At 34.1% G+C, this 15,586-nt stretch overlaps 1 protein-coding gene across 1 annotated transcript in view; it reads right to left on the reverse strand.

Annotated features, from left to right (window-relative positions):
* Nucleotides 1-9,980, reverse strand: part of lilli (AF4/FMR2 family member lilliputian) — a gene marked incomplete at its 3' end in the record, with an annotated part of 28,887 nt that extends 18,907 nt beyond the window's left edge. The window contains 2 exon segments of the mRNA XM_074144143.1: nt 208-331; nt 9,461-9,980. Of these exon segments, the coding sequence (XP_074000244.1) occupies nt 208-331; nt 9,461-9,474 (138 nt within the window).
* Nucleotides 9,981-15,586: the final 5,606 nt, after the last annotated feature.

Here is a 15,586-nt window from a genome sequence, read left to right on the forward strand (position 1 = left end):
GCTAACAGCGCATTGTCTGTTAAAATGTTTCTCGCCAAACTTGGCATCCCAGTGTTTGGCCATCCGCCTTATTCACCTAACCTGGCTCATGTGATTAAAACATTTTTTAGGCAGATCGCTGTTGATTTACTTTGCAGCTACTTCCTCTACAAAATCTATAAATGTAAAAATATGAAAAGCCTACAAACTAAGAAAAGAAAAACTTACCCTAACTGGTGCTCCAAATAGGGGGGGGCCGGTAGGCGGTGAACCGTCACACTCTGATGATACATGCGCCTGTCGGGCTTGCCTTTCTCGCTCCCTTTGGTCACGCTGCCTATCTCGATCAACACTGCATTAAAATATAATACGTTAAATCAACTGCAACTATACTAATTAAGATTATTGTTTTAAAGCTTTACCTATATAAGAATGTCGTAATGCAGAATACAATATTAAAACAACTGTCCATGAATAGAATAGACGGCACATAGAAATGTAGTGCACGAAACAACCTCAGCTTTCATTACACTTTCAACCTTCACTCAATATGAATCGATATTCATTTTATATAATGGTATAATCCTTAAAATGGTATAATCTTTAAAATGAAATATAGCTGCATTGACCAGGGAAAAAACGGAATCTGTACTGGCTTAGAGCGTAATAAGTCGTTAGTTATACATACGTACAGTCTATCGTTGAATAAATTACCGGAGAGAAATATTTCAACATTCGTCTATACGAGGGTCGTTTGAAAAGTCCGTGCAAAGTCAGAGAGATAGCACCACTGGCGCGTTTCGAGGTTATGTTTAGTTAGTAGCATCTCTTGGAAGAACACACACCAAGTTTCAGCCAGATCGGTCTATTTCTTTGTGTTTGGCATTCGTTTGAATCGAGGAAGTCGAGTGATTTTCAAAAAATGGACGAAAAAGAATATCGTGTGTTGATCAAACACTACTTTATGAAAGGCAAAACGCCTCAGGAGACTAAAGAGAAGCTTGATAAACATTATGGTGACTCTGCACCTTCGATTAGAACAGTTTATAAGTGGTTTCAAAATTTTCGGAGTGGCCATATGGGCACAAGTGACGCTGAACGTTCTGGACGCCCTGTTGAGGTTACTACTCCAGAAATCATTGATAAAATCCATGATATGGTGATGGATGACAGAAAAGTGAAGGTGCGTGAGATTGCTAGTGCTGTGGGCATCTCGAATGAACGGGTACATAATATTTTGCATCAACATTTGGACATGACAAAGCTATCCGCAAGATGGGTGCCGCGATTGCTCACGCTTGACCAAAAACGAAATCGTGTGAAGTGTTGCAAGGACGGTTTGCAGCTGTTCCAGAAGAATCCGCAGGACTTTAAGCGTCGTTTCGTCACTGTGGATGAAACATTGATACATCACTACACTCCTGAGACCAAAGAACAATCTAAACAATGGGTTACCAAGGGGGAATCTGCGCCAAAAACGGCGAAGACCGTTCCTTCGGCCGGAAAGATTATGGCGACTGTCTTTTGGGATTCGCAAGGAATAATCCTCATCGACTATCTGGAAAAGGGTAAAACTATTACAGGTGCATATTATTCATCGTTATTGGACCGTTTGAAAACCGAACTGCAAGAAAAACGCCCACGATTGGCCCACAAAAAAGTCCTTTTCCATCACGACAACGCACCAGCTCACACCTCAGCAGTTGTGGTCGCAAAATTAATGGAAATAGGGTTCCAACTCGTTTCACATCCCCCCTATTCTCCAGACTTGGCTCCCTCGGACTACTATTTGTTCCCCAATATGAAGAAATGGCTGGCGGGAAAAAGATTTTATTCAAACGAGGAGGTGATTGCAGAAACGAATGGCTATTTTTCAGACTTGGACAAATCCTATTATTCGGAAGGGATCAACAAACTAGAGCAGCGTTGGACGAAGTGTATAAGCCTAAAAGGAGACTATGTTGAAAAATAAAAAAGGTTTACCCCAAAAAATTAAGTAGTTTTTATTTTTGCACGGACTTTTCAAACGACCCTCGTAAATTAAAAAAAAAAAAAAAGTTAATGACAAATTGAAAACGAATTAAACACAGGTTAATTAAAACTGTCCGGTAGGACAGTTGTATAAGGGTTGATCGTCAAAAACTGCACGAAAAAGCGTAACGTTGAAAAACACCCAACTTTGACAATTTTTTTCTCTTTTTCTATAAAAGATAAAATTCCCAAATTTTCTTTAAAATATAGGGCAAACCCTCCTTTATAGCTGTAATTTTTTTGCAACCACCCAGATCTAATAGGTTTCGAGAAAAAAGTTGCTGAAAATGAGCAAAAACGGCTTTTTCAAAAAATGTTCTTGTTCTTGTTCTTGTTGTTGTTGTTGTTGTTGTTCTTCTTCTTCTTGTTACCTTTTTTGTAAACAACGTAGCGCCTAAACGCGTGAACCGATTTTCATGAATGAGGTGTCATTCGATTCGGAATTTTATGTAGATGTGCCTTTTGAGGGTCTCGATCCTGTACATCGAATGGGAGAGGAGTTAGCCCCCTTTATGTAAGGCCCCCTCCAAAATTATTATTACTAATTACTCTGTAAATCTTAGCCCGATTTTGATAAAATTTGGTAGGATGATAGGGTTAGGGCTCCCCTACGTAACATTAAAGCGGCAATCAGCTCTTACACTTGTTAAGGGGAAGTATAGGAATCGTTTCAAATTATCGACACGTGAACCGATTTTCATGAATGAAATGTCATTCGAATCGAAATTTTGTACAGATTTGCACTATAAAGGTCTCGACGCCGTGCCTCATAAGGAGGGGAGTTTGCCCCACCCAAATAAGGCCCTTTCTAAAACTATTATTACCAATATTTCTATAACGCTTAGTCCGATTTTGATAAAATTCAGCTCGAATAAGTGGTTAAAGCTCCTCTACATTGCTGATGCTCTTGCACCTACTAAGAGGAAGTACTGCAATCGTTTAAATTATCAATGAGTGAACCGATTTAAATCAATGAATTGTCGTTCGATTAAAAAATCTTTGCCTCTTTGCCTAGAAGTACTGCAATCGCAGTTTATTTTTCTTACTCCTCTTAAAAGGAAGTAATGAAATCGCAGTTTAATTTTGCTATTTACGCACAAATACCTTCCTATTTTATTCAAAACGCTTTTTCAAAAAAAGTTGTTACTGAGGATGGTTTGGGGGACCTTAACGATAATCATTCTTTAAAAAGATCTCTCTAGTTACGGTTCCGACTTACCATCTTATCAGGTTATAATGATAGAATTGCTTATTCCAAATTTAAAAAATTCTGTAAAGCAGATATGTAACTTTGTAAAATAGACAAAAAGGAAAATCTATCCAAAAGGTACAAAAATCTCTTTAACAAAAACTTACAGTTTAAAATGTTAAGTATAAGGGTTGATTAAACGCCAAAAGGTACACAAATCAGCAAGCACCCAACATTTCATTAATTCTTCATTAATATTTAAGTAATTTTACTGCATTAATTTTCATTAATATTTTTTAGAATTTATTAGATGTCACAGACCCTTATGCTGGCCACTTCATTTATATTTTTTTGTTATAATTATGATAAATCACACATATGTACATGCATGTTAAAGTAGAAAAAGACAAAGTTAGAGTAGGCTACTGTCTTGAATTCGTCTTACCGAAATATTCGTGAGCACAAATAACACACAGTTAATAACAAGTAGATTATTCAACAACAATTATTGATTTCTCAATTGTAATTTAATTTAGTCCCCCTAATTTTACTTATAGTAAAATACTGGAATAATTAGCTGTCCTAAAAATATACATATCTTATTTACTTTATATTACATATTACATTTTTTTTTATAAAAAAAAGTTTTGAATTTTTTAGCCTCATAATTTTTTTTTATTTTTTATAACGTTTTTCTTTTTAACCTGTATTTAATAGTTTGATTATTATAAATAACTAGATATTACAGTCAATCTACAGTGCTACTTGAACAAATATTTTGTAGACGAAAATGGCCAGCATAAGGGTCTGTGACATCTAATAAATTCTAAAAAATATTAATGAAAATTAATGCAGTAAAATTACTTAAATATTAATGAAGAATTAATGAAATGTTGGGTGCTTGCTGATTTGTGTACCTTTTGGCGTTTAATCAACCCTTATACTTAACATTTTAAACTGTAAGTTTTTGTTAAAGAGTTCTAGTAAGAATCAGTAGTTAACGAAGAACACTTACAGTATTTAAATGGTCAAGGTTAGACTGATTTAAGAAGCTCTGCTGGAAAATGTTGGAACTGGCATTATTTAAAAAAGGCGCTACGGCAGTCGAGCGGCTAGAGACGGGTCTGCAAAGTTAATATGTATAGTACTTGGTTCGATTTCCGGTTTAAGCCTTGGATTGTATATAACGGTTAATAAAATGAATTTACAGTGAAGTATGTTTGCTATCCGTCTCCATCCACGACACCTGATCGGTAGTTAGAGGAAAAGTATGCCAGAAAAATAGGCATTACCTCAGACACCTCCAGATTGAAAACTACTATTTTCAACCGCTACAATTTTATAAGTTTTCTCTCCCTCTGCTTTCATTATCTGCTATTAACACAGCAGTGTAGGAAATAATTGTTTTTAGATGCAACTTAACAGACAGACAAGGACCTGTTTTCAAAGTGGAAAAATTTGTACATTTTGTAATGTCAAGAATCAAATTTATTATTTATTAGCAGAGTGCTGTAAGGACCAAAATCACAATTTTACATTCCTTTATACATATATAATCAACCCATATGTTTTCGATTTCCTTTCTTTTTTTAATCTCAATTAATTATTAAGTTATGTATATATACAGTAGTACATTAAGACAATTAGAAATTGTTAGAGATAGACATCTGAGCTGTAAATTCGAATATTGGAACTAACAATTTAGTTACACACAACACAAACTTCTACAGATAAAAAAAAAGCTAGTTGAAACTATTGATATACAGGGTGTATACGGAGGAGTGCTCGAAACTTCGGGAGGTGATTCAGCAGCTTAAATGCAACAAAAAATATTCTATTCACTTTGGCCCGATTCTCAATAGTGTCCAAGATATTTGCATTTTTAACTTTTCCGACCATACTTGCGTTTTTCACCATAAAAACGGCCGTAACTTTTCTATCCTTTATCCTACAAAAAAATCTGCTTATTCCAAACGAAAGAGCATTAAATTTCCTATAAATCTGCTCAATATAGAGCTTCATAACGATTCTTATAACAATTACATTTCTACTTGAATGTCTAAAAAATTCGTTTTCGATGATTTTTGTTAAATTTTTTAACTGCATTCTTTCAATGAATAATGAATCAAGGAGTCACAGAATTTCAGAAAAAGTTGCGCATTTATTGAGCTTCAAGACCACATGGATTTTTTTGGTTTTTAATAAAACCCTACCCCGTACAGAGGGGTGTAAATGCAGAAAACTGGGATTTGCGTAACCGACTTTTCACTACTTATTTACTCAAATGTCAATTTTTGGAGAAGGAACAAAAAGAAAAGTAACCATTTTAGTTTATAACAATTATTATTTAATAAAACGGAAGTAAAAAATAAAGTAGCACTAAAACGCAGTAGTTGACTATAATTGTTTGTGCAACTTATTTTAATGGCATAATGGAGGTTTTTTTTTCATCAAAATTAATTAATAATAATTCAAAAATAAAATGGTTATTTTCTTTTTGTTCGTTCTCCGAAAATTGATTGGTTTTGAATTAATATTAATTAACTTTGATGAAAAAAAACCCCTCCATTTTGTCGTTAAAATATGTTGCACAAATAATTGTAGTCAAGAAACTAAAAATTTGCCACAATTCTTTCCCACTTCCTTGTTTGAATAGTTCGAACGATTTTTGTAGCAATTTTAACTAGGCACCTGCCTATTGTACTTTTTCACTTCTGTGTTTTATTGCTACTTTATTTTTTACTTCTGTTTTATAAAATAATAATTGTTCTAAACTAAAATGGTTACTAAAATGGTAAAAATTGATATTTAAGTAAATTAGTAATGAAAAGTCAGTTCGCAAAATCCCAGTTTTCTGCAATTACACCCCTCTGTTCGGGGTAGGGTTTTATTAAAAACCAAAAAAATCCATATGATCTTGAAGCTCAATAAATGCGCAACTTTTTCTGAAATTATGTTATTCCTTGATTCATTAACCATTGAAAGAATGCAGTTGAAAATTTTCACAAAAATCATCGAGAACGAAATTTTTAGACATTCAAGTAAAAATGTAATTGTTATAAGAATCGTTATGAGGCTCTATATTAAGCAGATTTATAGGAAATTTAATGCTCTTTCGTTTGGAATAAGCAGATTTGTTGTAGGATAAAGGATAGAAAAGTTACGGCCGTTTTTATGGTGAAAAACGCGAATATGGTCGGAAAAGTTAAAAATGCAAATATCTTGGACACTATTGAGAATCGGGCCAAAGTGAAGAGAATATTTTTTGTTGCATTTGAGCTGCTGAATCACCTCCCGAAGTTTCGACCACTCCTCCGTGTACACCCTGTATATATCTGAGGAAAAACCGTTTTAAACTGAGTCACTGAGACAGTTGGGCGAAGACCCTACAAGGACTGTAAATCCAAAGATTATTTTAACAAGAACGGTGCTCTAAACATAGCTATTTAAAAAAGGAAAAATTAATTCGGCGGAAAATGGTAAAAAACCTACCAACGAACCCTAAATACATTGTCAATACCTTTCTTTGGCTGTATGGCGAAAAGCCAATGCGAATAAAAAAAAAAAAAAACCGTGCCACTTCGCTGTGAATAAGCTTAAAGGTAAATCAGTCGGAATCTCTCCAAAAACTTCAATTTCAGTGGAGGAGGCTTGTAACAACTAATGAGACACTAACAGCATTTTGAGCCTGTGTAGTAAAATAATTCAGCTTCCCATACTAATTAAAGCTACAAAACATCGACTAAGTTTATTGTATTTTTGAATGACCTATTAAGAAAAAGTAGAATTATTGAACTGCAAAAGTTATACAATACAGAGGTCTTTCGGCCAGCAAGAATATCAGTCTGAGAGGTAGATTGATATCTACAGGAGGTAGATTGATATTAACAGGTGATGACTGCAAGAAACTGAGAAAGATAATCTTTTAGCCTATAAAATACAAACTTTGAAAATTCTTTTACCAAAACAAAGTGCTTGCACTTGATATCCAGTAGTGATATAATAAAATAAAGTAGCTGTTAATGGGTCTCTGGAGAGTAACCAACTTTTACGCTATCTAAGTATTTCTGAGTCCAAATAGGATCTATCTTTAAAAAAAAAAATGCCGAAGACAAAAATTCAGGATCCAGATTTGGATCGAGCGAAAAATGTTTACGGAAAAATCGCCTAAGCTTTTCCTAAGCCTATTCCGTTCTAAGTCTAAATTTGCTCACCACCAAAACGATCATAAGAGGAGCAAGCTGTTTCTGCCTCTGCTCCGAACATCTACAGGAAAGTACGAGCCCATTATGTGAAGTTGTCTCCTTCAGCTACATTCCAGTAAAGGTTGCAGCAGGAGTTTGAGAGATGTCTCATTAAACACACTAGAACCATTTTACCTTCAGTCCTGTTTTGTGGACCCTTAAGTAGTGTAGATCTCCACACAATTCACAGACGAAAACTGTGAAGACATCAATTTCTGAAAGCTAGACAGACAGTCATGTCCAGAGCCAATAACAGGTTTAAGACCGGTAAAGGTGTCAGTGACGTCTAATTTGGTCAAACTATGAACCTCCTCATTTTCGTTTAGTATCTCATGTAACTTTGTGAAGCGTATCATTCTGGTAAATAATTAAGGGCTCGAAAAATGGTCTCCTGGAATCCCGAAAAACAAGAAGGGATAAAACAAATATTGTATCCTGAAGACATTCCAAACAGTGAAACTAGATTCAGTGACACGATGCAAAATATTTTGCAAATGTGACAAACACTTCTCACAATTCGAGATAAATAGTTAAGTTCCCTAACTTACCTTGTCTTTTCCAGTAAAATGACCTTCCCAAAACCTCCTGAGTATTAACTAATAGGAACTAATAGGATATAATAGCATGTTTATTAATCATGGAACCAAAGAGGATGTGTTCCTACATGATTCCATTAATAAAACTCATCAAGCCAGTACATCGTCTAACTGAACAGCCCAAAAGCCTGTCAAACTCAAAGTACATTATTATGTTAATCAGCCTAAGAAAGCGTAATTTTTGGAAACACTTAATATTTTGAAGAGAGGAAAAAATGGTGCAAACATTGGACCTAAATAACGTAAATAATTTAATTTAAACATATGCAAAACAAAGATTCTGTTTGATGGTGTAAAAGCAAAGGGGATGAATATCTAGCCTAGCCTTCTCCAAACCCTTTATCAGAAGATGGCAAGCTTTGAGAGCAAGTAGGCAAACTCAAGTTCTGTTGTTCAATTTAAATCTCCGTGAACTCTCAAACCAATCTACCTTCAACCTTCTTCATACCGTCATTTACTCACATGAACTCTGTGACAATTTCTAAGCTTACGTGCAGGAATGATTTTACAAAAGTAATCTAGGAGCGTACCCTAAAACTTCGGAACAAACCTCGTTCGTTATTCTGACTCTTATTTGAGTGATAATTCCTTAATCCGTTATAACAAATGCGCAAAGTAACTACCTCTCTTGGACATACTGTTCGGGTGTTAAATTCATTGTTACTTTAGAAAAAATAATTGGAGACATTAGTTTTCCTTTAAAAAAAATCAATGAGATAAACGAAAAAATCACGTTTCTTATGACCAATGTAAACACAGTTACCTTTTAAGGATTAAATCAGACTTTTTAGTTTATCATTCTCAAGTTTTCTCTTTAATCCAACACAAAATGAAACTTTTGTTGAAATCGTGCACTGTGACTCAAAATTGTAAAATAAAAACCAAGAACTTAGAGAAAGTTATTAAATCAAAATCCCATATTAGCAGTATTTTCAGTCACAATAAATCTTGGAAAATAACATTTGCTTTAAAGAAATCAAATGAAAAATCGAAACCAATTCCAGCGTAGACTGTTGACAAAATTTAGGAATAAAAAAATAATGAAATTTGGATTAAAAATGATTACCCAGTTTTAAAAAACATATGACCCAAAATGGCGCCTCATATTTTTTTGATTAATAAAAAGTATATTTATAATGACGCCTTAACAATAAATTATTAAAAATGCTGAGGGTTCAATTAAAATAAAGTAACTTTTGTTAAATACACATACGACAATTCATCATCAAGTCGTTAAGTGGAACGGCAAAAAAAAAATACGATTGTTACGTGCCATATAGCAATATTTAATATAAACAAGACCTTACTAAACAATAACATCACAATCAGTGAAATGTTTTAGCTTTAAAGTAAATGATATAGGTAAATAATAACTATTAACCTTATTACATTACACGATAACATACATCAAAATTACTAACCGTGGTCTCTTCATTGGAAATCCTTCCGTTGTCGAATCCACATTAGGATTTGTAAATCCATAATGGCACTTCACTCCAGCACTGTATATGTCTTGATTTACATACTTTTGTTGTACACTTGTTGAAAGTGGACTTACATCGTAAGTATAAGCTGCTATATGACTGTCCCCTAATCTGGCATGTCCCGGATTGGCAGTTGTCGTTTCCGGACAATAGTTTCGAGTCCTCGTTGGGGGTGGAACGAGGGTGTACAGCCCTTCTTCGCTGAAGGAAAACACGGTTCCTGAATTCCTTGGTCAGTCTACTGTCAAAAACAGTGCGACTTGTCGCAAGGTCCAGCCTTGGATGTAGAATAGAAAACTATCTAGAATTCCTGCCAGAAGATGCACAGACACTTGCAGATAATTTTTTTACAAAATATGAACTGTATATATATATTTTTGACAAGAAGAAGAAAAAAAAGTAGTACTGCACACTAATAAGTTAGTCTTCTCTCAGCACTTGGAAGCCATGTTAAATAATTCTCTTCGTGGTAGCAGGAGTAGGGGGAAAAGCAACAAGAAACACAGCCAGAGTGCTCTGGCGAGCTCTCTGCGAACTTGCTTTAACTCCTACATGACTTTTATTATGAAGAAAACTTAACCGGAGATATTCGATCCACTTACGTACGACCTTCTCCGATTTAGATTTTTAACCTAATGATGCGCAAAATTTTTTATCATTTCTCTTCCTTAGCGTACAATGAAAAAATGCCATTGTCCGGACTTTCCATTTTAAGGATTTTTAAAAAATACATGTTTTGAGGACCCATAACCAAAAGTGATATATCTAAATCGGTAAGGCAGTCTGCCTGTTCGTCTGATAATGTGTGGTGAGCATTCAAAACTGAAATCGCGGATACTTCGAATTGATATTTTGTTCAGGAGCCAAACGTGTTTGAGGAAATAAAAAAACAAGCTATCAGGGAACTGCTCTATTCAGAGTAATGTTTTCTTCCACTAACGAGAGCGTAACCACTGTGGAATAGAAAGAAATGCTAAGCCAGTTCAGATAGCTGAAGGGAAATGCAAAATGTAGCAGACTGTGGTACCTTTACTGATGCTACTTTATTTTTTACTTCCGTTTTATTAAATAATAATTGTTATAAACTAAAATGGTTACTTTTCTTTTTGTTCCTTCTCCAAAAATTGACATTTGAGTAAATTAGTAGTGAAAAGTCGGTTACGCAAATCCCAGTTTTCTGCATTTACACCCCTCTGTACGGGGTAGGGTTTCATTAAAAACCAAAAAAATCCCTATGGTATTGAAGCTCAATAAATGCGCAACTTTTTCTGAAATTATGTGACTCCTTGATTCATTAATCATTGAATAAATACAGTTGAAAATTTTAACAAAAATCATCAAAAACGAATTTTTTAGACATTAAAGTAAAGATTGTTATAAGAAACGTTTTGAGGCTCTGTATTGAGCAAATTTATAGGAAATTTAATACTCTTTCGTTTGGAATAAGCAGATTTGTTGTAGGATAAAGGATAGAAAAGTTACGGCCGTTTTTATGGCGAAAAACGCGAATATCGACGGAAAAGTTAAAAATGCAAATATCTTGGACACTATTGAGAATAGAGCCAAAGTGAATAGAATATTTTTTGTTGCATTTAAGCTTCTAATCACCTCCCGAAGTTTCGACCACTCCTCCGTATACACTCTGTATAGTAGGAAAATTAAGTAAATATGTTAAAAAATTTCGGAGCTTCAAGAAAGTCGCTTATTCTTAGCTTTGAACGTTGAAATCTTTTTATTTTTCTTTTTATTCAAAAGGAAATTAAAGGGTAATTGGTATAGTAAGATAGTATAATTACATATAGTCCTAGTATAATTTACAATTAAAAAAAGATTTTAAGTTAATCATTGAAATTGTTATACTAAACGTCGTGTCAGTTTTCACTGCAGATTTTGCAAAATTGATCTTTTACCAGAAATATTACGATTAGGGGACAAGATCTCAAGAAAATTCACAAAAAAGAATCTTGAGGAGAACACTTACACGTCTTCTCTTGCAAGGAACTAACTTAATAGTTTCTTGAAATTAGATGTTTTATTGCAAAATTTTAAATTTTCTCTAAAGATTAAAGCAGATAAAATGTGTAATTCGTTTAAATGTCAATTTGAAAGAAAGTCAAATTACATCCTTTTCCATCACCCCCATAAAAAAAAAGTTTTTTCTCCTAAAAGCTGGCGGGTATACCACCTGAATGATTTTACAGTACATAGTACATCTTTAACCTGAAAAATATTTTTAAAAACAAATTCCATTGATCTGAGATTAGCGCTCTTTAAAATTTGGCGCCCGGATTGGCCGTTTTCTTCCCGCGGTCCTGGAGCTGAGAGCTGATTACAATTCGCTGCTCGGTAGAATGCGCTGAGCTTCCCCTATATCCAGAGAATTCACTGTTCGCAAGATAAGAAGTTTGAAGCCGCTATTTCTATCGTTCTGAGCTGCACGACTTCAGTATCGCTATGGGAGCCGCAAAACATGCATTTCCGATAAACACTAAAAACACAATTTCAAAAATACTGTATAATCCCAACACTTCTTCCTACATAATCAAGAAAAGGTAATCTCATAATGGACCAATGTAGTCATAGCGTGGTATGTGTGATAAAAGTTTAGTTAAGTGAGAGTACAGCTATGTGTCTTCCGGCAATTTAAGAATTGGAGATGATTTTCATTCCTCGGCTCTTTTTGTATTGACTACTAGTAGTTCTACGTAAGGATATTTGGTCAATTTTTGGAAAAGGAAAAAAATAAAATAACGATTTTATTTTATTTTATTTTTGAATAATTATTAACTTTGATAAAAAAATCTCCATTATGTCATTATTGATCATTTGCACAAACAATTGTTGTCAAGAAACTAAAAATTTATTCTTTCAACAATTCTTTCCCACTTTCTTGTTTAAATAATTCGAATAATTTTTGTAGCGATTTTAGGTAGGCACCTACCTATTGTATTTTATTAATACTGTGTTTTATTGCTACTGTATTTTTTACTTCCATTTTATTAAATAATAATTGCTCAAAACTAAAATGGTTAATTTTCTTTTTGTTCCTTCGCCAACAATTGACAAACGAGTAAATTAATAATTTGATATCAGTGAAAAGACGGTTACACAACTTCCCAGTTTTTTGCATTTACATCCCCAGTTCTAGGTAGGGTTTTATTAAAAACAAAAAAAAATCCATATGGTCTTGAAGCTCAATAAATGCACAACTTTTTGTGTATTGGGAGACTCCTTGATTCATTAATCATTGTAAAAATACAGTTGAAAATATTTACAAAAATAATCGAGAACGAATTTTTTAGACATTAAAGTAAAAATTTCATTGTTTATAAGAAACGTTTTCAGGCTCTGGGTAGATTGTAGATTGTATTGGAAGGGCGGTTCCACCAAAAAGGGGAAGGAACGCAGGCAATCCAAAAAGCCCATTGAGGCTCTGTATTGAGCAGATTTATAGGAAATTTAATACTCTTTCGTTTGGAATAAGTTTCGACCTTTGCTCCGTGTACACCCTACATATCCTCTGAATTTGTGTTGACTTTAATGAGTGTTTATTCATGCTCTACTGCTGACTACCCGCCCTACCAGGGTTTATTAGCATGCATATTGCCTCTTTTAAATCTTTTAATTTTAGGGAATCCTCTTCAGAATATCTTGGAGGGGGTTTGCAACAGTATTTTTTATGACTGCCAGCTTCCTTTTCCAAAACTTCCATGGTTGTTCTAGTTCCTTTTATTTGGTTGAGCTATTCTCAGATATCTGGGGACATCGAGGGGAGGGAATGTGTTAGCTTAGAGGGAGACCACCTCTTACAGCCGTATCATCACCGCACTTCCTTAAATTTCTTTAGAGGATCTTGAAGTGGAGAGGTGGTAATTAACCATATCTAGCATCCTTCCAGTTTCTTTTAATTTGGAGGAATCTTTAGAATATCTTGGAGGGTGCTGGAGGAGAAACGCATGGTTGGTACAGCAGATGGTACCTCCGGCAGTCAGCTCTTACTAAAACATTCCGAAAGAACCTGAGTGAATGGTGCCATCTCCTGAGAAGTTTTGGATGAATGGTCGTACTTCTCAAGAACACCTCTTAAAAAAATAGCTGTTGAGATAATTCCGAAGATGGAATAGAAAACAGTATAGAATTCCAGGACCAAGAAAAATAACTACATTAGTGTGTAAAAAATTATATCCTGAATATTACCCTTAATTTTGTTTAATTGTTTGTTCTCTAAATAGGCAGAAAACCAAGTGATGTGCCACAAGAAATGAAATATAGAATTTAGTGTTCCGCGAATGAAAAACAACAGAAAAGAGGAACATTTGCTGTATGCGTTGGTGCATGAAAAAGGTATTGTATGTCGTTATAGTGTGACTTCACAGAGGAAGTGTGGCGTTATAAGGCAGGATGTAACAAAATTTTAGTGTATGCAAGAATCATTAATGGTGCAGTGTAACATTAGAAGGATAGTTGTTACTTCCGCTCTTTGGCACCAACCTCGAAATAAGTCTCGAAAAACGTATGAAAAACAAAAATTGGTCTGAATTAAAAAACAAAACTTGATATGAATAATCACCCAATATTTTTCTAATACATTCCTTATAGCTCTAACTAGAAACATTTTCTATAAACTTAGGATTTTTTACTAGTTTAATTCTAGAAGGCTTTGATCGACGGTGTAAAAATGTCATTATAATTGTATTTGAGTAGCATTCTTGTAGAAATCTAAGTTTCCTGCCTGTAATAATTGGAAGTAATGCAAATTTACGGGTTAGAACTTTTCCTGATATTACACTTTTGAGGTCTCCAGAAAAAATTGAGTTTCACATATTAGTTGAGTGTTTGTATGGTTTATTAGTCAACTAAACTCATTTCAGCCATCAGGTGTCCCATTAATGAAGCTTCTGGTCACAATCTTTCGATCAGAAAAAAAAAAAATTGCTGAATCAATTTTTCAGTTTCTTAGAAATGGCTAAAATGACTTTTATTTGCACTTTGTAGGTTCATTTCACTATTGTGATCTAAATGAATGAATATGTGAATATGTTAGATTCACAGGAATGCAAATTTAAATAAAATCATTAATTACATTGTTTTACTATCACGGAATTTCACTCTTGAAAACAAAAAATACAGTAATCAGTTGTCTGTTGACATTTAGGCGGGGTTGTCACCAGAGTAACAGGGTTCCTCTTTCGCTGCATACGCTCCCATTCGCGAGAGAGACGATAGCATTTTTTAGGAGAGGGAGGTCTGCAGAACCACTTTCTGGAGCAACCTCCCAGGTATAAGGAAGGCGTTCAAGAGCTGGCATTATGGTATATGGGGGAGGAAAGCTGGATTAGTTAGGCATAAAGAAATTAACTGTTGATATTCTCGCTCTATTTGTAGATCTAAGTCTACTTGTAGCTGATTTTGCGATGGGGATTGAAATAAATTATGTTCTTAAACTTCTCAATTGGTGAACCACTATTCGAGTCTAATGGTCAGGTTTGCGTCGTTGGTTTCTTAGCTGTAACAGGCGAGCTCAGCTAGCAAATTTTTCTGTTAATTTTTTGAAGCGACCTGCTCCTAGTCACTATCCGTTTACTATTTACCCTTCCTTTTTTGATATATAGATATTTTTTGGTAAATAGATAAAGATAGAGGCAATTAAAGAAAGAATTCAAAAACTATATCAAAAAATATTTACAGAACTAACAAAAACCAAAAATAATAAAAAGAAAATGATCAGCAATTATTAAGTCTGTGGTGAAATAATGGAACCTGTACAAGGGTTGATCGTCAAATATTCTACGAGTTTGTAATAATGTGGTGGGATTCATATCAATACTTTCTACACAGCATTTATTTATTAAGGTAATTACCCCGTAATTTTTTATTGTTTTCTTAATTCTGTCCAAGAATTGATGTATACTTCAAATAATCTTCGTTAACACTAACAAGAAAGATTTTAAGATCAGTATGATTGAAAAAATTAAGTCGAATTAAGTACATGTAGATCACTTATTTACTATTAAACAGACAATTAACAGTAGGAGACAGTCTTAAAGTCAACAATTTGACAAT

The sequence above is a fragment of the Rhodnius prolixus genome, unplaced genomic scaffold, assembly GCF_049639745.1.
Source record: "Rhodnius prolixus isolate KJV_2025 unplaced genomic scaffold, Rpr scaffold_48, whole genome shotgun sequence".
In the NCBI taxonomy this organism is placed as follows: Eukaryota; Metazoa; Arthropoda; class Insecta; order Hemiptera; family Reduviidae; genus Rhodnius; species Rhodnius prolixus.